Here is a 24,316-nt window from a genome sequence, read left to right on the forward strand (position 1 = left end):
GAATGTAAAAGATATAGAAATATGTAAGCAGGTTACTGCAAGTTAAACATTCCAATTTCATCACATACTTCAAATTACCTTCAATTTTTATCAACATAGTCTTCATGATCATATTATTCATAAATAAAAATATTCTCAAGTCTATTCCACAATTTGAAGTACGAAACAGACATATAATTTAGAGTACAGATTTAACTTATTAATTAAAAGTACTCAAATACCTCCTCGACTCACACTTCCCAAAAATGGTTTACGCTTTTAAAATTCTTCGGCATAACACGTTCACCATTGTCTCGCGAAACTTTCCACAAATAACGAAGAAGATTTGTTTTCTTTAGTTGGAGCTTATGCCAGCTTTCTGAGAAGTCCAGCCAAAATGGCTAGCCTGATGGACGCGTAAAATGGTACCGTGCACAAGTCGCGCGTATGCAATCGGCAGCAGTGCGAGGGTAGAAAAACGAGGGAGCAGCGTAAAACAGCAAAAGATTAGTCTCACAGCCTTTTTATAGTTAGGAGAATCGATTAGATTACAGGGCGTTTTATTTTACGTCTTGTTACTTTTTTTTTTCTTTTCTTTAATACTCTGAAAAAAATGGACCCGTGCGACCCTTTGTTTCAACGTTGTTTATTTATTTCACTTGTTCGCGTCTTCGTCTCTTTCTTTCATCATTTTATTCGTTTCTTTCTCACTGATTTTCGTTTGGAACTTAGACCGTGTGTTGTGTGTGTTTGTCTGTGGCTGCAGCAGCTTTGCTTTCAGATGAAAGGGATAATGTTAAACTCGGAAGTCTTCCAGAGACATTCGTAAAACCGATTGGTCGAAAATATTATTCTAGGATCCGTTAGGGTACAAAGTATAGTTGTTGAACGATTATCATATTAGATAATTAATAACGATAAAAATGGACATTGTCTTATCGTGGGATGGAATAGGCTGTGTAAGCTCCGTCGATGCTAGATGCTCCACTGCGAGATATAATTGGAAATGAACAGACAAAATTAATAAAAAAGAAAAGAAAACACAGAAAACGAAAGTAATCATATATGTACAATTTTTAGCTATTACAATAAAATTAGTTAATTATTAGAAAATATTTATAAGCAGACGATCGAACATTTTACAATTATTAGAAATTAAATTTTACTATGTTTCAATTCTATGTATGTATATAATTTCTCATCGTAACGATAGCGGAGAAAAAGAACCTAAGAAAAAAGAAAAAAAGAACAGAAAAGTGTAACGCGTTGTTTGAAACTTAAAGGAGACTCTATTAATCCTATATGCCAGGTAGGCATGTAGCATCACTGTGACATTTGTGAGTCTTAATTTTCTTTCATCATTAATATTCTTGAATTACCAAAAAATGGACAGAGATACCTTCGCCCGCGGCGTTTCCCTTTCGTGTAAAATACGCGTTCGTATTTTTATCTTTACCATCTTTACTTCGTTTATTCTATTCGTTTATGATAACACGCGTGCACACGAAAGCAACAACCGCAAGTCTCTCGTCTTTTAATCGCCGTATGACCAAGGAAACGTCGCGTCGCAGGCGAGAGTTTATTATTTATATTCAATAAGTATTACATACAGTAATATATGTTCATTATTGATAGCGTTTAGTATTGTTCTAATTGGACAGAAGTTGTTGTTCTTGTTATGGTTATTTTTTTCTTTTTTTTTTTTTCTTTTTGGTTGATGTTCACAATTTGGGCGAATTTTCTTTCTTTCTTTTTTCTTTCTTTTCTTTCGTTTCTTTACGATTATATCTTAATCTTTATGATGATTAATTAGCTTCTTTCATTCGACGTTCATTTCTTCGTTACACGTTTAACCTTTTCCCCCCCTCCTTTCTTTCTATTTTCGCATCTTTCTTGTACTCCACACGATCTATTCGATAAATTAAAAAAAATATGCGATACCGTCGTTTGATTTTTCTCTTATACGCGACACCTTTGACCATCTATCGCCGTTATATCTTTTCACAGTGCTTTGCTTATCTCCTTCTTCTTCTTCTTCTTCTTCTTCGCTTCTTTTTTTTTTATTTAATTCATTGTCGAACGAGAAATCAGTATCGTCATCGTCGTACTGAGCAAAAATCACGTTTGAAATGTATCAAATATATATACATATATGTATATTAGAGTCGTTTCGCGGTGAAAATTCAGCCAAGAATCAAGAAGAGTCAAGTGCAACGAATCGTGGACAATTCGCCACGATAAAGAACAGAGAAAGAAAGAAATAACGTCGAATCAACGCAGTTTGACGTGACGCTAATTCAAGATACGATCAAGCAAGCTCGTGTGTTTTTTCATTTTCTTTAATTCGATCTCTACTATCTAAAACTTACGAATCTAGTATTGCGACCCTATGTGATCGTGTTGCACTCAGAGACGATTCACATTAGCCAGCGAATCGATTGTTGTGAATCAATGCCAGCATCGGGCAACTACTACGTAATTGATAATCAATGATTACAATTAATTGTCATTGACGATGAAAATTTCATTCAACTAAGTGTAATCACAATTAACGATTAAAATTGCTATTTAATCTTGGAACACTATAATGTAATATTGCATTCTCAATCGTCTTTTGTTATGAACATTTGTAAGAAACGTTGACTTTTTTTATTATCCTTGCTCTGTGGATCTTCTTGCACGATATTTTAGCAATTAATAATATTAGTGTACGATATTTGTTTTTTATGATTTTATAATATACAGAAACGGATAACTCGTAATTTGTAAAATTTCGCTTGTTTTATCAACAAACTAGTTGCTGTTACGCAAGAATAACTTGTGTCTAATTTGTTAAGATTTTAATCGATCGATGACCAACACTGACAATCACTTACGACAGAGACGATAGCCAATGTGAATTTCTTTTTTTATCTTCAATTTATATCGTCATGCAACACGCACAGTTTCTTCCATACACTTTTGCGCCGTATAAATTAATTGCGTGTCATGTTCGCGTTAACAACGTAATGCTGGACAGAGGACAATAATTGTATGTTACAATAAAAAGGAACTTAACAGATTGCGCTAAAAAAATACAATATATATGAAACAATTGTATACATATAAAATCTTTAAATAATCTACGCAACGCGGTAAATTCGTGTCTCATGAAAAGAATCATCATCTTCACATTTATTTTAGTTTTTGGCCGTCCCGTGTGATTTATTCCTCTGTTGGCTACATCTCCATTGTTTCAAATTACCGGCCCGGCAATTTTGGAGAGTGTCTTTCATATTCTGTCTATTTATATATATATTCACTGGCAATTTCCATAAAATTGCCAAATTGTTATTTCTTTTTTTTTTATTTTAATTCATATGATTATTGTACATATTGTAATATATTTAATATTCGTGTCGATATTTATTCTGTTTCTTTTTCTTTTCTTTTAAATGCAATCGATGCTTAGAAATTATGGAATATTATTGTTTAAAACGAGCCTTGATTTACCACCAATGGTAGAAGATTACGATCAAAATAACTGACTCTGTTTTTCCCTATTTTTTCAATTAGTATTAAAAAATGTACAATTAATACGCGAACTAAATGATGCTTCGTCTTATGTAAAAAGTAAATGGCTCATCATCCCAGTCGTTAAAATTAAAAGTTTTTTGTGGAATGCTTACAAATTATATATATATACTATATATATTCGATTGAACATCGTTCGCTGACTTTCGATACGCAAAGACGAAACTTTTCTTCGTATCGATGTTTCTTGCGCTTTTTGTTTAATACTCATTCTCTCTCACTCTTTCTCTCTCTCCCTTTCGCGCTATACTCGCTCTCTCTCTCGCTCTCGCTATGCTACTGAAGATGCGAAGTAGTTGTAGATACTATGCTTTCAGAACAGCATGTTCTGTTCGAGAAAAAAAAAAACACCAGAAAAAAAGTTTCTTTGACAGAACGTCCCATGCTTTGTGTGATACACATTACAATGACCTAATATTTCAAGTAATATTTATAAGTATTAATTAATCCATAACTGCCCTAATGTCTAAGGGACTGAAACACTGCTGCTACACATATCATAGGCATGTAGCAATTAGGATATTTAGTGGCTTATTAGTAGAACGAAGTTACTGGTGAAGCGGCGTTGTGATCCGTTTACTTGCCCCGTGGAGAAGATCGCGTGCCTGTCGTTGAAAGGCCCTCCCCTCGGCTTCGACTTCGGTGCAAGGAATGTAAACCCTCACCTGGAGCATTCGATTATATATTGGCATAAATTTATAATACTTCAAAGCACTCGGAAGACGTAATATTTCTAAGTTTTTGCCAGGTTTTTATTAATTTCGCTACGTCGTGCAAGTTTATCTTCTCGTTTGCAGAGTTTATCTTCGAATTTAAAAGAAAGTAGTTGATTATTTTGTAATAATTGCACATTAAGTTATTCTGTTATAGCTTTTTATATAAAATATTCTTCGTACCTCTGCTGACGCTTCGACGCATCGGTGCAGGTTGAGGGACAGAGACATAGTTTCTAAGTGCTCGGCCACGTTTGTCCTGAATTAGTTTGTCCACTTTAACGAAGATACCGCATTTCGGTCGACACGTGAAGTACCTATGGCCATTCACAGCACCATCGTTTTTACCTGTAACAATGAAATTAATTTCCTCAACTACTTTTCTTTTTTTTATCTATTAAAAACGTTCTTTTTTATTTAATAGAAACGTGAAGATAATAAAAGCGAACGTTACCTGTCGGGGCATCGAGTTCAACTCCTATCCACGTCCCGGTTGCAAACTCTGTTGGGCCAACGTACGCTATGACACCAGAATAGCTGTATGGGCGAACCAGCACCGATTCACCAACTATAACCCAATCCGGGAGCGGAGTTTCGACTCTACTTAAGTCGTGTCTCGATCCAAAAGCTGAACTCTTGTCGCTCACGTCGTCTATTAAATTTTTATAGAAACAGAGGCGAAATTTTATTAAAGATTCGTTAACAAACGCTAGTTACTTTGTTGCTATCAATAGTTATTTACCATCGATTCGTTCAGAGGAGCTGTTGTCACCGTTCTCATAGGGAATGTTAGGTTGCATTGATTGTTCGAGTCGTGCTGCTGCTTTGCTCTCTGAAACTTGTGGACGGACCATGGGGAATGAAGCCCTGTGCTGAGAACTCGTAGGCCTTCCTGTACTAGTAGAAGCTTTCCTTCGACGTACGACCTGTAATCGTCAGATTAACATTATAAGATTAGTCGATTTAATTTGACATATTAGTCAATTCGACACGAATAATGTACGCGATATATATGTTCGTTCAATAGCTTAAATATTAACATTACCTTTCCTGGTGGTAGCTTCGTGTGTACAACCGAGCTACCCTCCAGAGGGCTGTCTTCTCCAGAATTCGATGCCTGACTAATCTCCATGTCGCTTTTCCTTCTGTTGCTCAAACCCTGACTTGGTATATCCTTCTTCTGACGATGAGTAGAACTTGTACGCGACACATTGGTATTTGCATCGCCATCGCTTTTCGTCGAAGAAACCGGACTGTCGATGTCTGCGTCCATGTAGGCACCTGTCTCGTCCAAGTTCTTTCTAGTATGTTCTGCGATATACAAAAGATCCATTTTGCATATATGTTTGTATGTTTATAAAATTAAAAAAAAAATATTAAATCAATGGGGAGAGAAACTGTATACTAAACGTTTTCTAAAAACGGATTTCAAATTTCTCATAAATGCATAAAGATCTATCAATCCCTGGATTTTAAGTAAATCTGAAATAGCAAACAACAACCTTTAAACTCTTCTGTTCTCATTAAACTGTTAAACTTCGACTATTCTTCCCTTACTCTTCCCTTACGATACAATCTCTCAGTAACTATTTCACGCGACGCTCATCTTAACAAGAATGTATACTTTAAGTATTTGCTCTTTCGAGAGCCATTCAACTAACCCTCGCCGCAAGTGTTCTCCATCACGTTTAAGTTGCCCAACGCGTTAGTCACTTCACCCATATATTCCTCCGGCGTTTCCTCCACCAGTGAGCTGTCCATTCTCTCTGGTTTCTTATAATCCAACAGATTTCTGTATTCCAGGTCTGGTGTCTCGTCCACGCTGATAGATTTAACGGAGATGGAGTCCTCGGACGTGAGATTGGTCGTAGACACCGCTTGTGAACCGTAGCCGCTGCTGCTCATGCTTGGCGTGTTGATCTTCGTCGATTGAAGTTCGACAAGAGAATCCAGTGTGCGTGAAGAAGTTAGCGGTTTTACTGGTTTCGCCGGTGCCTGAACGTAATCGCGTGTGATTTGATTGTGACAAAGATGATATCGTGGGACTTAATAACTTTTTTCTAATCGTAGACAGAAAGAGGAGAAACAATTGTACTTGATCTTTCTCGACGATTTGTTCATTTTTATACCTGTAGTAGTATTTAATCGCATTTGTATTTTTGTACCGTTTCTTTTCACGGATTCAGATCTCTAGATACAGATACAATGTTTCTTCTCTAAACAAAGTTAACAATTTCACTGTCTGTGATATTCTAATGGTTAAGTCTTCTAAGAATTGCTTTTTAAGAAATTAATTATTAGAATCGTTCGCCAACATATGAATACAAACTTCGTGGTATCGTTCTTTCAAAAGAAAATAGAAATACCACAATTTTTGTTACGTTTACTGCAAGAGCGTGTCTGACCATAGACGATCCGTTTTCACATTTTATGCTCCTCGCGTTTTGTTCCTCTAAGTTTAAATTCATCAAATTTTAAAACTGCATAGAAATTATTCAGATAAATGATAAGATATACGATATACGAATAATAAATCAAATATTTCTTTACGAAGATGATCGAATCTAGCAAAAATTTCAAAGCTTAACTAAAACTGTAGAAACTTCAAACTTAAGACTCGAAATGGTAATTTGTTATATATAAGTGTTTTTTTTTTTTTTTAATAGAATACGAATATATCGATCACGTAACAAAGACAACGATTCAAGTATAAACTATTTCCAATGTATTTTCGAAATTTAAAAAGGCGTACTACCTGGTACGAGTCGTATTCCGAGTAATCAGCGTCGCTCTTCTCTTCGTCCTCGTCGTGTACGGGCGTCGACAACTGGTTGCCAGTGTTCGATGTTTCCTCGTGCAGAGTGGTCATTCGTAGACCCAATTTGCCACCGACCATATTCGGAGATGCTAAAAACGAACATTATCAAGTCAATAAAAGTCGCATGTGATTATATCGCACTTGCGAAGACTGTGAGAAATTGTAAAGAATATCAGGGCCGATCTGGCCACCGTGAATAAAGAAAAATTGATTAAAAGTAAAAGGGAAGAATCGATTGATTTGTGATTGCCCGTTTATTTAGATTTATTCCTTCTTTTGGGTTCCAACATATCAAACATCCATTTAATCGGGTTTATGATCACACTAAAAGGTGCCAGGTCGGTTCTGATACACATTTATCAGTGATTGCAATAATATCGAACAAAAGGAATGTGGTCCATGCTGTTCCTAAAGAAAAAAGAAAAAAAAGAATGAAAAGGATAAACGGGTATATTCCACGTATTCGACGATTTCTTTTTCTAATTAAATTATCATTTATCTTTTATTCTTTATTCACAAAGTGTCCTTGTACTATTGTCTTGTTGATATTGCGTTCTGTACGTTTTTGCATTTACAAATTTCCCGTAATTTCCATAAAAATCCACAGTCTGTAATTAGTACTTGCGTAATTATCAAAATGTTTTCGGTCACGTGTCTCATCCTATACGCTAATTTCGTGTATTGATAATGTTCGACTGTTTCTCGTCTTGCACCTAACAGTATATTTCTTCGTTTTACTTCTGATAAAACGTGTGTGTTTCTGTACGTGTCAGAATGATCCATGTGAGGCCAAATTTTGTACTCGAGAATCGAAGTAAGTGCTCGAAATGAAGATACTATAAAGATTCGGAAGATCCAAGCACATAAATACGTGGAATATAAGGCAGCCTGGAAGAAACGTAAAACAGAGGGCGAGAAAGGTACCGTATGGTAATCGAAAGCGATAAAACATCGAACACATACGGAGACTATGCACTGCGGCACAGCGAGGCTGCAGTTCCGATAAAGGACAATAACTACGGAGAAAAATGATAAATACGGAAGAAAAGAAGAAAAAGAAAACGAATCGTGATTCTTATCGATATCTGTTATCGTAGTGCTACGTAATAATCGAAATAAGGAGTAAGGAAACGAAACGATCTACTAATCACTACGAGAATGATCGAATGGACTCTTTCAAACTCGCCACATTGATTTAGGAAGTCGACGATTTTCAGAAATTCATTAAATTCAACGAATATTAATTTTTAATCCTTTCTCCAGTAAATTAGCTTCTAGAAAAATTCTAATACTTAGCAGTGTCCATCTATTGATACTATTGTTAGCTTCGTTGCTGAATGTGAAAGCTAAGAGTATGAAATTCTACCTTATCACTGATATATATATATACGTTACTATTCTATTATCGAAGCAGAAAGATAAGACGTTTGATAGAAAATATTGGAGAAAGGCTTAAATTGCATCAAAAATGAATAGAGGAAACTTTTTTCCTTAAAATATCTGCCAACTTATTCTCGAGCTGCGTTGAACCCCTGGACCATTTCGATTCTTTCAGAGGTGAGGATCCATAGATCCTCGCATTCTTACGAAAGATACGAAATTTCCGCGAGAATTTACACGAATAATTTGAAATAAAATCGATGAATTCTCGTGGCAATGCCAGTTCGAAAGAGCCATCAACAGCGAGTGTCACCTACACTTGGCAGAGGTGGATTGTTGCAGACGTGTCAATGAGTTGAGATTCAGGTTCAAATTCAGGAAGGTTGGTCTCGCTGAAAGGAGATAGACGTACTGATTACACGGCACTCGGTTTTTCTCGTCGATCGCTAAACACTACATTTTTGTTCTCCTCTTAATGGCGAGCCTTCGACAAAACCTTTCTTATTTTTCTTTCTTTCTGTTTGCAGGCTTGTCACGCGTGATCGATCATGCCTGTAGGCTAGAAGACACTTGATACAATCAGGCAAACCAGATCAGCGTACGATGTACACCTTTTGCGTCTCATATCGAAGATATTCGTGTCGACAGCAGTTATTACAGCCGCGTACAAATATTTGTAAAATTTAGTAGAAAATATTGCAGAGGTACAATTTCAAATCGTTTCTTCGTTGCTTTCTCATTTTGAGATTCTTTGTACACGTGAAACGATTTAACTCGCCATTCTTTAACCAATCCAAAATGCACCGATACGTTGATTAAAACTCGAAATATATTTTTCCTGATCTTATTCGAGAAGATATTTGTTAGGAATCTTCTAAAATTCAAAGTTATTTCGTACGATTAGAAATTTCAATTTATCCAGAGGAAACTAACGTAGAAATATCATTAACGAAGAGATCTGATCGTAATTTATGATCTCATATGCATCGTGGATTTGTCATAAAGTATGCTAACGATAGCATTTTATTAGTTTAAAGTCAAAAGTGGTATTGATCTCGAGCTCTTCTCAATGCGGTATCTTCCTTGGATTTTTACTGTACAGTCGATAGCATTAAATATGTAGACTCTATCCTCCCGCAAAGCATGCTTCACTATGGCCGAAACAATAATCTCATGCAGTACTAAATTACTCTTAATTTTGCCCCCTACGCCATTCTCAACTTGTCTGCTTGTATTTCTTCGCTTCGTTCGACTTTAAACTAATTCTTCCTGCGGATAAAGAAAATGGGTCTTTCGTCATAAAGAATAGTTGGCTAAATTCTTCTTCCAAATACGAATAAATATTTATTCCCTTCTTTGAGATATATCTTCCCATTTTCTTAGTTACTTGTAAGTTTCTTCCTTCTTCTTCGCTTCAATGAAAAACAATTTAGTTGCTTTAATTAATTAAGACCAACAATATCGTTTAATTAAGGAAATATTCATAATACAAAAAAAAAGAAAGATCCTGAATTGTTTTTCAGAAGCACGTCCACCTAAATCATTAATCAATAAATATTTATATATATATATATATATATGTACACATATATGATACAGTTACCCTACGTCTGTTTCTAAAATATCGCTTAATAGCACATTCACAGGTAGAGACAGTAAAAGTAGAACAACTTTACAAGCCATCTTATTCGTCTTTCTCAATTTGTTCTTTTTTTACTCTTCGACTATAATTCGATCATGATAGAAAAAAGAAAAACATCTTATGCACGCTGGTTCACTCTTAAATTCAGTCTTAAAACATAGATACCAATATCGATAACTCGTCGAACGTTACGAATTTTGTTTCTTGTCTCAAACTTCGACGAGTCGTCGATAAAAAGAAGAAAAAGATTTCAAAAAAAAAAAATAAGAAAAAAGAAAAAGATAAGAAAAACAGAACTATAGAAATCGTTTCTATTCTAGTAAAAAACTTTTGCGAAAGAATTGTTCAAATACCCATGCTTTTCGACTGCGATTCGTGATATAGTATAGTATAGATTATAGATAATCATAGTCGTGATATACAGTGCTAGTGAACATGATTTCTACGCATGGTGATCTCTGATAGATACTGCGATAGACACGAGAGAAGATCGTTCTTTCATCTTGCGTTTGCAATGCGTTGACGTGACTTTCGTTAAGCGTCGATCATGATCAGCAACGCAGACAAATCATCGTGTAAAAGATGTGAGCCAAAGAGAAACAGTCCGCATGAACATAGACGAGCCGATATATGCTTGCTTAGAGGCACACAAGGAAACGCATTCGGCATGCAACAGTAAAATCGTGAAACTAAAACAGCATTTGCTCTCGTTGCAATGAAACAGCGTTCGACACATAGACACATAGACAGAGAAGGCATCAGCAATTTTCAGAACTAGAGTTTAGATCATTTGAAGCGAAATATTCGTAATACGATTTTTATTGAAAATGACAACGTGAGTTCACGCTCGCTATCTATATGCAGATGCCCTAGTTACAATAAATAGTAATTAGAAGATAATTCTAGATACAATCGATAGATTTAATCGATAGGTTTAAGATGTTCTTTTGTTTTTATCCCTAGTCCATGTGTATTACAATACACATAATTTGATTTTGATGCTATGATAATAAGAGCTTGAAACAAATAGAAAATCATGAAAATCTTGTATTTTCTTTGATGATATGAATCACTTCTGGTTCTGAACATTGCTAGGATCACAAAAAAAAAAAAAAGAAAGAAAATAGAAGTGCAGCACCATCGACACACTATATACACATATATATATATTTAAGGCGCACTGGAAGAACTAAAACAACAGACAGACTCAACCACTCACGAGACATATTTATATACTAAATCGTCACTGCCTGTTACGGCATCAATCAAATATCAATCAAGACTCCATTTTACCTGAGTTCAGAATGGAGCCTTGCGTGGGCCGAAATAGTTGTAGAAGTAGTAGACGTAGTGTTATAAACAGAGGAACAGAGATATAAGTTGCGTATTATTGATATAATCGCTTGGACTCGTTCGTGTTAATTTTGCTACAAAATTCTGCTGATTATCAATAAGGCTCGTTAATTAACGTTATCAAAGAGGCTCTGTAACAAGTGGTGGAGCTTTTTTTTGTAAATATCGCTGCTAATAAACGCTATAGTAAAGGCGGATCTGAAGAAAAAAACAGTAGGTCGTTTTTCTTTTTACCATGCTCAACTCTCTTTAGGCCCGCCCCTCTCTCTCCCTCTCTCTCTCTCTCCCCTTTCTTGCATGATATCACGGTTCATGTGATTTTTTTTTACTAGGAAAGCTTTAATAAACGTTGCTAAATAGTGGCAAAAATCGTGCGTAAAAGTTGAACATAGCGTGGTGACATAACAGTATGATAGAAGCTGTAAATAGAATAAATACGAAGTTCCAATGTGTAGTGGTAATTCGCTAAGAGGGAGATCGGTTTTACCAAACATCGTTAAGGAGAGTGATCGATCTGTTTGATCGTGTCTGTTCTAAGTGATTGAGCGATTTCCTTGTATGGTGTTCTTCTTTTTCATACATAGAATTCAGTAGAATTTCATAGAATTTTTATTACTTGGAAATCTCATTTTTTTTATATTAGAAATATTAATTAATATTATTTAATATTAGAAATAATATCGGTGAATTAACAAATAGTACGGTTTGTTATCGAGTATTTTCTGAAAATTTCCATTAAAATATTGCAATATTTTGATCTATCCTAAACGCAAAATTTATCAAAAGAGCACGCGTAACGCTTCTGTAAACGAATATAGAGAAAACTCTTTTTATTTTAAAGATAGAAGTAAATTTGATTTCCAGTGGACACGATATAAGGAAACGCTAACGATGGATGACATGAAATCTCAATAATAAAAACGAACGAAAAAGGAAACGTATGAAATGAACATCTTCCATTATTCAGAAACAACATATCTAATACCAAAGGAGGACATAACAGTGGAATTTTAAGACAATCAAAAACTAGGGCAAATCTTAGAGTGACTATCATGGCAAGGTGGTATATTTATAAATATATATATATATATGTATAATATATTAAGAAACATTGCATAAGCCACATTTCAGAAATGAATGAATAGACTTTTTTCGTCGAATATAATTCAAGAAAGCAAAAAATCAAGGCAACGAGAAGTGATCGTAAAACGTATGTCGATATATTATTCTAAGACTAAGGTCCTCAAAACACAGTGCCATTAAAATTTATCAAAGCGTTTAAATATTATTAATAATTCAAATTGTGATTTAAGCAAACTAAGATGTTGCATTCAATCAAATGATGGATTCGCATAAGATTATAAGTCATAAAGATATCCAAACAAAATTAGAAAAAAGTAAAAGGAAAAGAAAAAAAAAGAGAGAGAGAAAAAGAACTAAAACGTCGATAATTAAAATTCGTTCGAACTTTTAATGTAAAGTAGCAATCCATTTAGCGTAAAATTCTGCGCCCAGGTAGCAAGCTCTGTCGTCGATCATAGAGCAGCGTTAATAACGAAACAAAATAATATTCCTTTTGCTAAATTAGCTACGCCTTCATCAACATCATGGCAAAAACGCTTGCGTAGCAAAAGAACTCTCTTGCAAGAAATCTTGGGAATTACCTCTTTGTTGGCGTGCTTATGGTAGCACCGTTGGAGATATTGTTAAAAGTTATTATGAACAATAGTAACATGTTAATTCTATTGCCATTACACAATCGAAGAATTAAGTGATATATGCAATCGATCGAATTAATAAAATGGATTACTACAAAATGAACGGTGAACTAATGAATGAGAAAATGAATTGTATGAGTGAATATTTTGTGTGAATAATAATAAAAAAAAAAGAATCCTTCGTTTATCGTTTATATTAGCTTCTAACTTGAGTATCAATCAAAATTTCATTTATCTTCTATGATTTCATAAATTATATATTCTTCCAAAATTGCTCATTGTTACCAACGTTAAATATCAAGCATATAATTATTTCATACACTTTCAGTTGGATGTGCAATTAAGAAATCATAGAACGTATGATCGCTGAATTTGTTGTTTGGAAATGTTTCGTTGGAAAAATGTAATGGATAAAAATGAAAAGTTTGCTTACCGATTCCGAATGGTTTAGCCGGCGCAGAAACGAAGTTCTCATCGTTTCTGGTGTGACCCGTGGATGCACGTCGCGAATGAAGCAGCCCGTTCAACTCTGTGTTGAGATCAGTCACGCTTTCAGAACGCGTAACGTTCAAAGAGTCCATCGAAGTATCGGATCTCATGATCTGCAAGTAGTCGGCGTATCACGTTACTTATCTCTATCTCAGGAGATACTGTATGATTTAACTATAGTCTGTCCAAAATCAATCAGCCGTTCAAGGCCTTTTCCCAATTATAAACAACATCACAAGTGACCCCTCCCTCTTTTACATTCTTCAACCATTTACAAAATTAAAAAAGTTAATGAAAACATTTCTTTAAAATATCATCTTCGTTAAGTGTACTGAGGTGTTTATATGGCCAAATGATTCTAGACAAACCGTGATAATTTAGAAAAAGTGACAGGATAGTGAATACAATGAAATTTTGAAACTAATGATACTACAATGTCTAAAACTACTACTGGTTTGGACTGGAATAAGAAAATACTTGGACTCAAAAGTGGAACACAAAATACCAACTATAGAATAGAGATTAAAATACCAACTATAGAGATTAAAAAAGAAAAACAAATTAAACAAAAGCATACAGTGCGTCCGAGACGGCGGAGAGGCAGTAGTACCTGCGAGAAGTTGGGTACGCTTGCTGTCTTGCGCATAAGTGGTTGACCCTGTGCTTGCAGTAATTCTTTTACCGCGACGCTTTGTCGTAATCGGTCTAAAGTTAAGATACTTTCCACCGCAGAAACACCGCGTGTATATTTTTCTATGCAAACATCAGACATGTGAGTTTAAATTATATTTTTATGTGTGTTTGGTCTTGAGTGTACAAGATTTTGCGCAAGTATTATCAAAGCTGACTTACCGATGTAAGTCTCACCATCACATAAGCTATTGTCTTCGCCACTTGCAGCTATTTGTGCCAAACTCTCGCGATCTTCCAATTCTTCGCTAGCCTTTGGTATATTAGACACGACTTCGTAAGTGACTCCAGTTTGAGTTAAGCAGTCGGTACGAACGATTCTCTTGAAGATTCTGTCTGTGATACTTTGCCGTTTGTAGATGTTCAAGGCTAATCGTTTACGCAGCACAAGGTCCATTGGCGCCGGGTGTGAGAGGCGCACCGTTGTTTTCAAAATTAAAAAAACCCGCTCGTTTGCTAAAATATATTCATAAACAGAATTGAAGATCCCGAATATTATAAATTCTTGAACATTAGATTTTTATTGTTATATATCTTACCATCTGTGACTTTGTTCAGATGTATATTGTCGTGTATACTGGAATCCCAAGCAGCGATAGCGCACACATCTTTCTCTATGCGACGAATTATGGGTAAATTGTAGAATTTATTGCCATGTTCCTTTGGTAAGATGGAATTTAATCCGGTTACGGAGACTTCTTCTCCCGACTGATGTGTTGAAAGATCATCGGCTGTGAATATTCGATTATTAAGAGATCATTAAATGTGTATTGCTAAATATAAACGATTTTAAACAAATTGTGACAGTTCAAAAAAGGATGAATAATTTTCCACAAAATACATATAGAATCTTTTTGACGTACCATTGAGATCAAGGAAGAGAACAGGTATATGTGGTTCCATTCCTGGAGGGGGGTTCCAGTCAGCAGGTGCACCAGGAATACCTGAGCCTGCTGCAGGGACTAACACTGCGTTTCTTTCTTCTGTGAGACTGACCCACTGATCCACGAGGCTTTGTTCTCGTTCAATATCTTGTTCAGTTTTATCTGTAATTATACATTGAAATCAATTACATGATATTAATTATATAATGATTTCAATAGAAGGTCGAAGTTTTTTCTATACGAAAAATATACCTTGTTTGTTAATGAGTTTCTGTATCTGTTGATCCAAGTATTGTCTCCTTCTCATTAAAGCTTCGCTCCACTTTTCCCTTAGTATACTTAAGTCTTCGTCCTGATAACTATCCAATGGAATCTGAAGACGATTCCTTACAGACACGCTACCAACTGCTATATTTAATATCGACTGACAAATTATGGGCAATGTTCCTGAATTTTGTACTGGTTTCACACGAACTTGTATTCGTCGTTGCTGTCCTTGACGTAACTGATAAATACCTCCTAAAAAGATATGAATTACATGCTAAGCAATGAGCTATAACGTAACGATATTTTAATATATTTAAAAAAGACAAGTATACAATGTACCTGTCCATGTATCTTGTTTCACAACCACATCCACCGGTGAATATTCCCCTTGCTCATTTAGTTCCTGAATTTCGACCCACAATTCGATCTTCCGCGTTAACTCTGACCATCGATCAGCCAGAGATCTAGCTTTAGCAAGCTGCTGCTCCACTTCCCAACCTGGTTTACTTCGCGAAAATCCGGCACTTCGGTGTCCCCAAACTTCTATGCTTAAGGCCCCTTCTGTATATGAAAATGTGTTTCTATGTATTTAAAAATTCCATATCTACATACGTATCTAAAAGTATCTTGGAAAGCAGCCTAATAGGATTAGTTATCGTATCACTGAGACATCAAACAATTTGATTCACCACTCACCGCTACAGTGTTCGATAAACTCCTCCGTTATGGGCACGGTAAAATCTTTCGTGTGATTAAACTTGAACACCAGAGAGTCTCTCTGCCCTATCTGGCAATTCGAAGTTAATTGTTCGGAATTGTCGATGGCTGGGACCACTATGGGGTCTGGATGTCCGCAGAACATATATTGACAAAATACAAAATGGCTCAGTGACAGAGGCAAACCAGTTGCTTGTTTGATGGTCACGCGACAAGTGATGAAGCTCGATCCGGAATAATCCTCAGGTTCTGACGAGGTCGAGTCATTCGACGATTCTGATGCTGCCTCGCAGATACGGTCCTGAGGAAAGTGACCAGATATGCGACTAATTTCGACCTGCAGTCGTCCAGCGACTTCTCCTTGTTGACTGATAATTGGCGTGTGATAATCTAACCGAACGTCGTGAAACAGAACCTCTAAGAAAATATTCGCTACTCCAATGAGATTGTGATTCTCCTGGGACTCGTAGAACGGGTCTTGAGTCTTCCCGGGCACTTCATCCTAATTTAGAAATCGTTCAGATTTACATAGTTTCTCTAGTTACTGTTTAATGCATTGCTGACTGGCTATGAATATGCTCGTGTTTGCATAAGCACAGAATCACGTAAGTTTTGTAAAATTGTGTGTATTTTAATTGTATCCGATTAGCTTTGATATCATCAATTTTCCTCATCCTCATTTTGGATAAAATAGCCAGTCGAAAATGTATTAAAAAACTAGAACGAACTAGGTAGTATACCTTAATGGCAGGTAATCGTTGACAATTGTTGGGATCCTTTCTGTCCTCGTACATATCCCGCATATCGACTAATTTGTTTTCTAATTTTTCCATGGACCACACCTGGCTGCCCATGTTTGTCCTTTTCACTAGAATCGCAGGCTCGCTGACGAAGGCGCCCCGCTGAAAAAATACACTCTGCATGTCGAAGAGTGTGAAAGCAGAATGAACAGAAATAAATAAATACAACTCAAAAGGAAATTAAATTAGTACAACGAAGAGGGTGCATATATAAAAAAAAAGATAATAATTGATGGGAAATTGCAAAATTATATCACAAAGTAAGACAAGATAAGGAAGAGAGTGAAGAATAGAGAATTCAGAAAATATATAAAATAAAAAGTATTAATAAAGTAACAAAATATTTATGCTGAAGTATTTGATGGATAAGTTGATACATAGGCATACTGATATATTTCGAATAAATTTCTTAGTTTTCACTTCTAACAATCTGAAAAGATCAGGAAAAGCAATTTCATTAGATTCCAAATTATTTAAAAGTTGTAAACACGAGTTTTAAGAATCCAGAGTCAAGCTCTGAAGATTCCTTAATCCATTACTTTAAAGATGTAATAAGAATCAATAAGAACCAGCACATGCGTTACCTTTCTATTTGGACTTAAATTGTTTGGCGGAATCTGTAAAGTGACGCTAAATTTCGTTTGCTTCCCCATCTCTTCCGCCAAGAAGTTTGCCTCCTGCACCAATGCGTTCGCCTTTAAGATGTCCGCTTTCAATTGGCCTAAACTCCTTTTGAACATCTCGTCTCTTTCCTGGGCCCACTTCTCTACTCGCATTTGCGTAGTTGGCGTGCAAGCAGGAAGTTTACTGCTTTGACTGCCCCGCAGGGGATCGTATGGTACGTAAGGGGAATATGGTGTCGATGGAGACAAAATGTTGCGAAGTTGCTGAAACTGCCGTTCGTACTCTTGCCTCTGTTTCTCTAACGCGACCTAAATAAAGGAACACATTGATGGTACTTGATAAGATAAAACTGGGAAGTAACAGTCAGCTGTGACAATTTCATCCAACATCGAGGAATTTCATATAACAAAATATGATTCTGAACCTTCCCAAGTGAATATGAAATTTAGGACTATACAGTTAATTAGGTTACTATTATATGGCTTCTGAAATAGTTGCTTAGAACTGATTAAAGAAGTTAAAATAGAACATTTTTTTGTAAATCTCCAAATAGTTCTTCACTTTTCTTGAAAAAATTGTTGGACTTGTGTCACTTTTGAAATAAATGTGCGATATTCCCTGTTGGATATGAACAATATCTTTGAGAATCTCCGCCAAACATCATCAATCCCTAAGAATACCTGTTTATCTTCTTCGTGCTGCTTCTCGAGTCTAGCGATAGCTCTTTGAATAGGGTCGTTCGACAACTCGTTAAGCATCAGTTCTTCTCGTGCAAAAGTGTAATCAATATTCTGTGCCGGCGTCTGAGGCTCACTGTTGATCGCTATAAACAGAGGGACACATATATACGTACAGACTATCGGGTGTCACACATCGATCTCAAAGAATTCAATCAGGGATATCCATTAAGCGTTACCTGTTGCACTTCTGGGACAATTCACCCGGAAGAAATGATGATTTCCCCAGACGATCCTGTCACCGTGTAACAACGGTGTTTTCTCTACTACCTGAGTGCCGTTCACGAAACACCTAGCACCGTTTAATGGTGTCATATAGAGGCCAGTTTCCTCTATCGTGATGACACAGTGTTCAGGCAGAATACCAAGCCCGTGCAGCTGAATGTCTTGGTCTGTCTTTGCCGAACGTCCTCCAACCAGAGTCCTTTCCTAATTATTAACACAACGAGCACAATATTTTGTATTATGTATTTTATACTTTATATTGTACATTTTTTTATGTATTATGTTACTTACATATACAGAATGTTCTAGTAATTATGATACAATTGGCAAACGTAGTGATTCTATGTGTAAAATATTATTTGGCAATTATTTAATTTGAGAAACGACGAATATCTCCAGTTTTCTAAGATTAGTACAATTTACTGGGATAAATTCATATTACATAACAAAGATATTGAGAAATGATATTTTTATTATCAAATTATACGCTACTAATATATCAACGATTTTCGTAATCGATATCTTATTAAGAATGGGAGGGGGTGTCTTAATTGTTCGGAAGTAATTAAGAATTTTTAGGTACCTTCAGATAATAAACTAGCAACTCGTTCAAGCTAGGGTCGTCGTTTAGATTTACGAGATAATACTTGTTCTTTTCCACTTGGATACCAGAGGCTTGAACACTGATTCCCATTTTTTCTAAGGCCTGCTGCCTTTCGTGTTGCAGCCTCTCGGTTTTCACCAGTTTTTCCTCCCACGTTTGCGACATTTCCTTCATTAATCGTTCCGATTCCGACAGCTTCTCCGTTATGTCTGTGCGTTGCTGGCCCACTATCGAGCCTTGTCCCTAGAATTTCCGGAAGAAAGAGAATCCTGAGTTTAGTAGAGCGCGGAAGTAATTATTTCTCGAGTAACTTCTACGAATGCAGTTGTTTGTTAAATCCGGAATGAATTTTAATGGAACTACCAAGTACGAAGTTCGAGGAATCGGTTTAAGATTATTTCCTCTATCTAGTTTATTAAATTTCCGATAGTTTATAACTATGTTGTACGTTATTTACGCCTCTTTTAAAAATAAATCTGCTCGATTCGACGAGTTTCATAACTTCGTTGGAATCTCGTCTCTCGTTGAAATATCACATTATTCGTATTTAAGGGAATTAATCTCGATCGTTCTCTTTGACGCTTTCCTTGTAATTTTCTTCACAAAATGTGAAACTTCGACGGCAAGTTTTTAATACGGCTAATTGTAAGAAACTTCTTCAAGTTTTTATCGACCAACTCTAATGGCCATGTTTGTCTGTCCGGTCTAACGCATAATTAATACAACGATGTTAACGAGTCTTAATCATCTTACAGTTGCATGTAATAGCATCTCTTTCAACGCCTCCACTTCCTGCCTTAATTCCCGAATGATTCTTGCATTTGGATCCTCGTTGACCACCGCGTGATTAACGATTCTCTTGGCTCTGTCCGCGTATCGCAGGGTTGAAAGCGTTTCCTCGTAATTATCCGCGGCAGGAGATATAGTGGCTACCATTACGGTCTTACTGTTCCCGCCAAGGTTATCCTATAATTAAAAGTACAGCATGGTTATAAATGAAAGAAGTTGCTTTTAAAATTAATTAAACGTCGGCGATCGCAAAACTTTGTCTTCTTAATGATTTCACTGTATTTTAATTCTACAATTTTTTCATACTACGATCTATCATCCACGGAGTTTAATTTATTTATTTATTTTTTTATTTTTTAGATACAGTTGCAGCCTACTTTGTAATTATTAACGAATCTCTTCATATTGAAAGTTATAATCCAAACAAAAAAAAAAAAAAGAAAATAAAATCTCCGCGTCAAAAAGTACCATCCTCACCACCCTTTATATTAGTAATTTTGTGTTAATTCGTTCTTTACCGTACTGACATATCTTTCCCATTGTGTACCTAACAATTAGCAAGCTGGTCGCATCTAAAATTCTAAATATATCAAACGATACCTTCAACAGCCACGTCAGAACGGAGTCCCTGTACGGCACGAACTTGTCCTTATTCTTATTACTTCCGGAATTTTGATCCGCCAGCTTCGAAATGACTAGACCCAACGTCGTTAGGGATCTGCAAACATTTGTCTCTCTTATATCGCACGATCTATCACGTCTCTCGTATATGTCCAGGCGCAAACACTTCTAGCCTTATTAACAAGCTAGAGGATGGTAAATATTTAATTACAAGCAACGTTTTCTAACCGCGTTAGACGATTAGCTGTATAGCGTCAACAAAAGGAAACTTTACTTGTTTATATTGCTTCCTTCTTTAAGCCTATCGCCCACTGCTCCAGTTTTCACAGCCCTTTCGCTCCCTGCCAAGTCCACCAGGCTCATCCGCGAGACCTTTTCACCGCTGACGCCGCTCTTCGAGTCCGTCAACGTTTGCGTCAGGATCACGGAGAATACAGCGTGCGACCGTGAACTCTCGGAATTCATGTTCGTTGCAGCTACCGTCCTCGACTTGTTCCCCTCCGCCATCAGATTGTCGATGTCCTGCGAAATCATTGCGGTAACTCGTGACGCCTCACGGCCAATTTGACTTTTCTCTTGTTACCGTTCGAATCGCACACGCGATACACAGCTTCGAGCGGTTTCCAACATATCATCCGGTCGTTGATAGATTACTCGGGTGACTTGACTGACTTGGTGAAAGGTGATTTCTGGGCTCGGGTTACCGGCGAACGGATGACTGGCATGGAAAAGTTGGGAAATTAAGGCGATTCTGTTGGGAAATTCAGTCGATTCGGCAGGAATGCTGGATTTAACGATCGTAACGAATCGGTAGCTGGCGACCGTGACGTAACGAGCAGATTCTTGGGTATTCCGAGAACCGGGAAACCGATTTGACATTCTCCGACTTTCGTGTTCGCCTATCGAGACCCAAGTTTTACGAGGGGACCATTTCCACTCGTTTCTCGAATGTTACGTATCCATCGTTTCTTTGAAATTCCAAAAGCCTTTCTCTGTCTTCCTTTTACGATTATCCTCAGATGGAAAAGAAAGAGAAAGATATTTGGACTTTCTAACGATTTCCAGTACGCGTATGTACTTGTCTTTTCCAAGATCGTTTTGTAATTTTGAAAATCGGAGAGAAATCGATTGGAAAATTCCAGCCTTTCAGCGTAATTCCGACAAATACGGCAAATAGTTCCCGTTAATTTGTAGAAACGCAGAGAACTGACCGAGACACGGTGACGCGAAATATAAACGAAACGTGATGAAATACGAAGGAAGAGACTGCTAGGTAAACGTTTCTTAAGTTTTCCCTTAAAAAACTGCAGGATCGAACGACTGTGCGCGCCGTTTGTATGGAAAAAGAGATCGCATCGAAAGGATACAAAGGAAAGCCGAAAAACGTGACACGATAGTATCGTAGTTCACAGTCGATGAAGCAAATTGAAACTTATCACGCGTTACTGGTATGCACGAAACGTGTTTGTTGCATAAAAGAGGTAACCACTAGCTTCGCATACATGTAAAACGACCTGATTTTACTTTCTGAAAGGATCGTGTATCGTTATACACCTTCGTTCGTTTAATGTTCGTACGTCGGTCGAGCGATCGGTAAAAGTCATCGGATCGGTGGTAATCGCGACAGTTCAATCAACTTCATCAACTTAGAAAATAAACCGACGTGCGTACGATTTTCAACGTTCTTTGCAAACGAATGCCAATTTCATAATGCACATCAAAGAGATTCATATTAATTTGGTAAAACGAAACCACGCTTTTGTCCATAATATTCGGTTGCGTTTCACGAGAACACGAAATCATTAATTTCGAAAGCTATAAAGTTCACTATTTCGCGATTTAATTGCAGATGATAGTACATTATTGCGGGAATTAAATTGTCGAAGCACCGCAATGACGGATATCGATCATAACGGTTTCAGTTTTGGCAATATGCCAGTTACACGCGAAACAAGCGATAAATAACACCGCTGCGATTTGCCGTATCGTGGAAAAACCGGACAAGCGTGTTGCCAGTCCTCGTTTATCGATAAATAACTCGATCGAAAAGAATATTTAGAATAAACAAGACGTATCGTACGAAAGAATACGACGGTATAATTTATACGTAATTTCTATACGCCAGTATCTCGTCTATATCGCGAATAAAACGAACGATATTAAATATCTAGGTATATTGAACGATACAAAGAGTGTGATAAGAAGAAAACGATATGTACAATTTTCATGTAATTTTAATAATTCGATTGTCGCTCGTAACTCGTACGCGTACAGCGTCGAACGACAGAAAGTTTGAAAGGAAAAGAATACGAGAGAGAGAGACAATGTAATTATACGAGATGTAATTTTATATTTAAATAGATATAATAGGTTTAACAAATATGAAAGAATGCGAAAAACGTTTAACGCAAAAGTCATCAACGCTCGCGGTGTAGAAAATTCTCAATTTTACTTTCTTCGTTACTTTACTTACCAGGAGTTTCAGGCACTTACTAACTTAATATTTCGATGCTTTATGCGCACACAAAAGGAATGATTAAAAAGGACGGGACGAATATCGATAAATCTTCCCTTACCTGAAAGGATGTGACGGCGAGCTGACTAAGTCCATCCACGTACGGGCCCAGGACATTGTGTTCCCTGACTTTCAGCGACTGTTTGTTCGGCTTTGGATCGAGCAGATCGTGCACCTTCTCGTTGTAGATCTCCATATAGGAAACCTCGACTTTGTAAGTAAGCTCCGAGCTCTGCTGCTTCGCGATCATGTCGAAGAGGTTGTCGCACAGCCGTGGTATGATACCTTTGTTCTCGCCGCTTCCCATCATCGTGTACGATTTCCCGGACCCTTTTTACAAAATTGGCTTTCTTATTAACTTGGATCAATCGTTAAAAAATGCAGACCATCGGATCGATCGTATCTATTAGGTTGACCGAAAAGTTTCTTTCGTTTTATAAGGAAAAGTTTCTTTCGTTTTATAAGGAAATAATAGACGCACAATATTTTCTTGTTTATTGAATTGTGCACGAACATAATAATAGAAATAGAACGAAATGAATTACGCTTAATTCAATAAAATAGTATAAAACAGAAATTCTGGTCCATCTATCATCGCCTTATGAAACGAAAGAAACTTTTTGGACAACCTAATGTATAAACCTGTGGAAGAATTCGTTAAATTTTTTATTCATATTTTAATTTAATATATTATTCATTGTTTATTATAATAATATTAAAATTCTATTTTTATTAATATTGATTAATTCTTTTCATTTCGACAGATGTTCGACGAGAGAATTTGCCAAAGTAATGGAATTGAAAAATTGAAATCGAAGCTGAATCTTTTCTCCCGAAGTTTGTGACTTGTATGAGACACGTACATCGATCTTGAAAATCCTGTTGTTTCTCGTTATTATACACAGACTCAGAGTTAGTGAAACGGGCTAAAAGGATTGTCTTTGCGAGAAGTTATATCTCGGCGATAAAACGACTACACCTTGATGAGATAAGAGACATCCCGTAATTTTTGCCAGGCTTTATGACTTCTCTTCTTTGGAAATGTTTAGCCACAGGGCGAGTTATGTAAATGAAGTAATTGAGCGAGGGTTGGCGTTTAGATGTTATCAGGACCGAGCGGAGGATGGACTAATGGTCAGTTTCAAACGTAGAACGCGAACCTGATGAACCATAGCAAA

The 24,316-nt window shown here is 36.5% G+C and overlaps 1 protein-coding gene and 2 long non-coding RNA genes across 16 annotated transcripts in view; 2 read left to right on the top strand and 1 right to left on the bottom strand.

The window, feature by feature from the left end:
• The first annotated feature begins 2,564 nt into the window (after positions 1–2,564).
• On the top strand, positions 2,565–10,355 carry LOC117151886. Its single transcript, XR_004462041.1, has 3 exons — positions 2,565–2,698; positions 8,767–8,771; positions 10,344–10,355. It is a non-coding gene; the product is annotated as an uncharacterized LOC117151886 (long non-coding RNA).
• The window catches only part of LOC100741797 (kinesin-like protein KIF13B), a 34,684-nt gene continuing 13,172 nt past the window's right edge, over positions 2,805–24,316 (bottom strand). Inside the window, exons 4-30 of one of the 13 annotated variants that reach the window (XM_033321826.1) lie at positions 23,200–23,468; positions 20,898–21,145; positions 20,603–20,720; positions 19,967–20,179; positions 19,193–19,456; positions 18,564–18,813; positions 18,328–18,470; positions 17,608–17,955; positions 16,964–17,125; positions 16,203–16,725; positions 15,846–16,067; positions 15,492–15,758; positions 15,219–15,401; positions 14,895–15,086; positions 14,518–14,811; positions 14,243–14,418; positions 13,610–13,778; positions 13,123–13,137; positions 11,399–11,416; positions 8,781–8,855; positions 7,021–7,172; positions 5,927–6,260; positions 5,311–5,576; positions 5,008–5,191; positions 4,720–4,917; positions 4,449–4,613; positions 2,805–4,217 (exon numbers count right to left, since the gene is read on the bottom strand). In XM_033321826.1, coding sequence (XP_033177717.1) covers positions 4,129–4,217; positions 4,449–4,613; positions 4,720–4,917; positions 5,008–5,191; positions 5,311–5,576; positions 5,927–6,260; positions 7,021–7,172; positions 8,781–8,855; positions 11,399–11,416; positions 13,123–13,137; positions 13,610–13,778; positions 14,243–14,418; positions 14,518–14,811; positions 14,895–15,086; positions 15,219–15,401; positions 15,492–15,758; positions 15,846–16,067; positions 16,203–16,725; positions 16,964–17,125; positions 17,608–17,955; positions 18,328–18,470; positions 18,564–18,813; positions 19,193–19,456; positions 19,967–20,179; positions 20,603–20,720; positions 20,898–21,145; positions 23,200–23,468 — 5,537 coding nt within the window. In that variant the 3' untranslated portion in view covers positions 2,805–4,128. Of the gene's footprint in view, positions 4,218–4,448; positions 4,614–4,719; positions 4,918–5,007; positions 5,192–5,310; positions 5,577–5,926; positions 6,261–7,020; positions 7,173–8,780; positions 8,856–11,398; positions 11,417–13,122; positions 13,138–13,609; positions 13,779–14,242; positions 14,419–14,517; positions 14,812–14,894; positions 15,087–15,218; positions 15,402–15,491; positions 15,759–15,845; positions 16,068–16,202; positions 16,726–16,963; positions 17,141–17,607; positions 17,956–18,327; positions 18,471–18,563; positions 18,814–19,192; positions 19,457–19,966; positions 20,180–20,602; positions 20,721–20,897; positions 21,146–23,199; positions 23,469–24,316 lie in introns of all 13 variants that reach the window. The other 12 variants (XM_033321828.1, XM_033321825.1, XM_024369013.2 and 9 more) reach the window with 12 other exon arrangements.
• Positions 11,057–13,370, top strand: LOC105681014. 2 transcript variants are annotated; one of them, XR_002947059.2, is made up of 4 exons: positions 11,057–11,671; positions 11,791–12,048; positions 12,300–12,518; positions 12,590–13,370. It is a non-coding gene; the product is annotated as an uncharacterized LOC105681014 (long non-coding RNA). The 2 variants fall into 2 exon arrangements; XR_001102414.3 differs by lacking the exon at positions 11,791–12,048 and having other exon boundaries at positions 11,364–11,671.

This window comes from Bombus impatiens, unplaced genomic scaffold (assembly GCF_000188095.3).
Source record: "Bombus impatiens unplaced genomic scaffold, BIMP_2.2 scf_0506, whole genome shotgun sequence".
Classification (NCBI taxonomy): domain Eukaryota; kingdom Metazoa; phylum Arthropoda; class Insecta; order Hymenoptera; family Apidae; genus Bombus; species Bombus impatiens.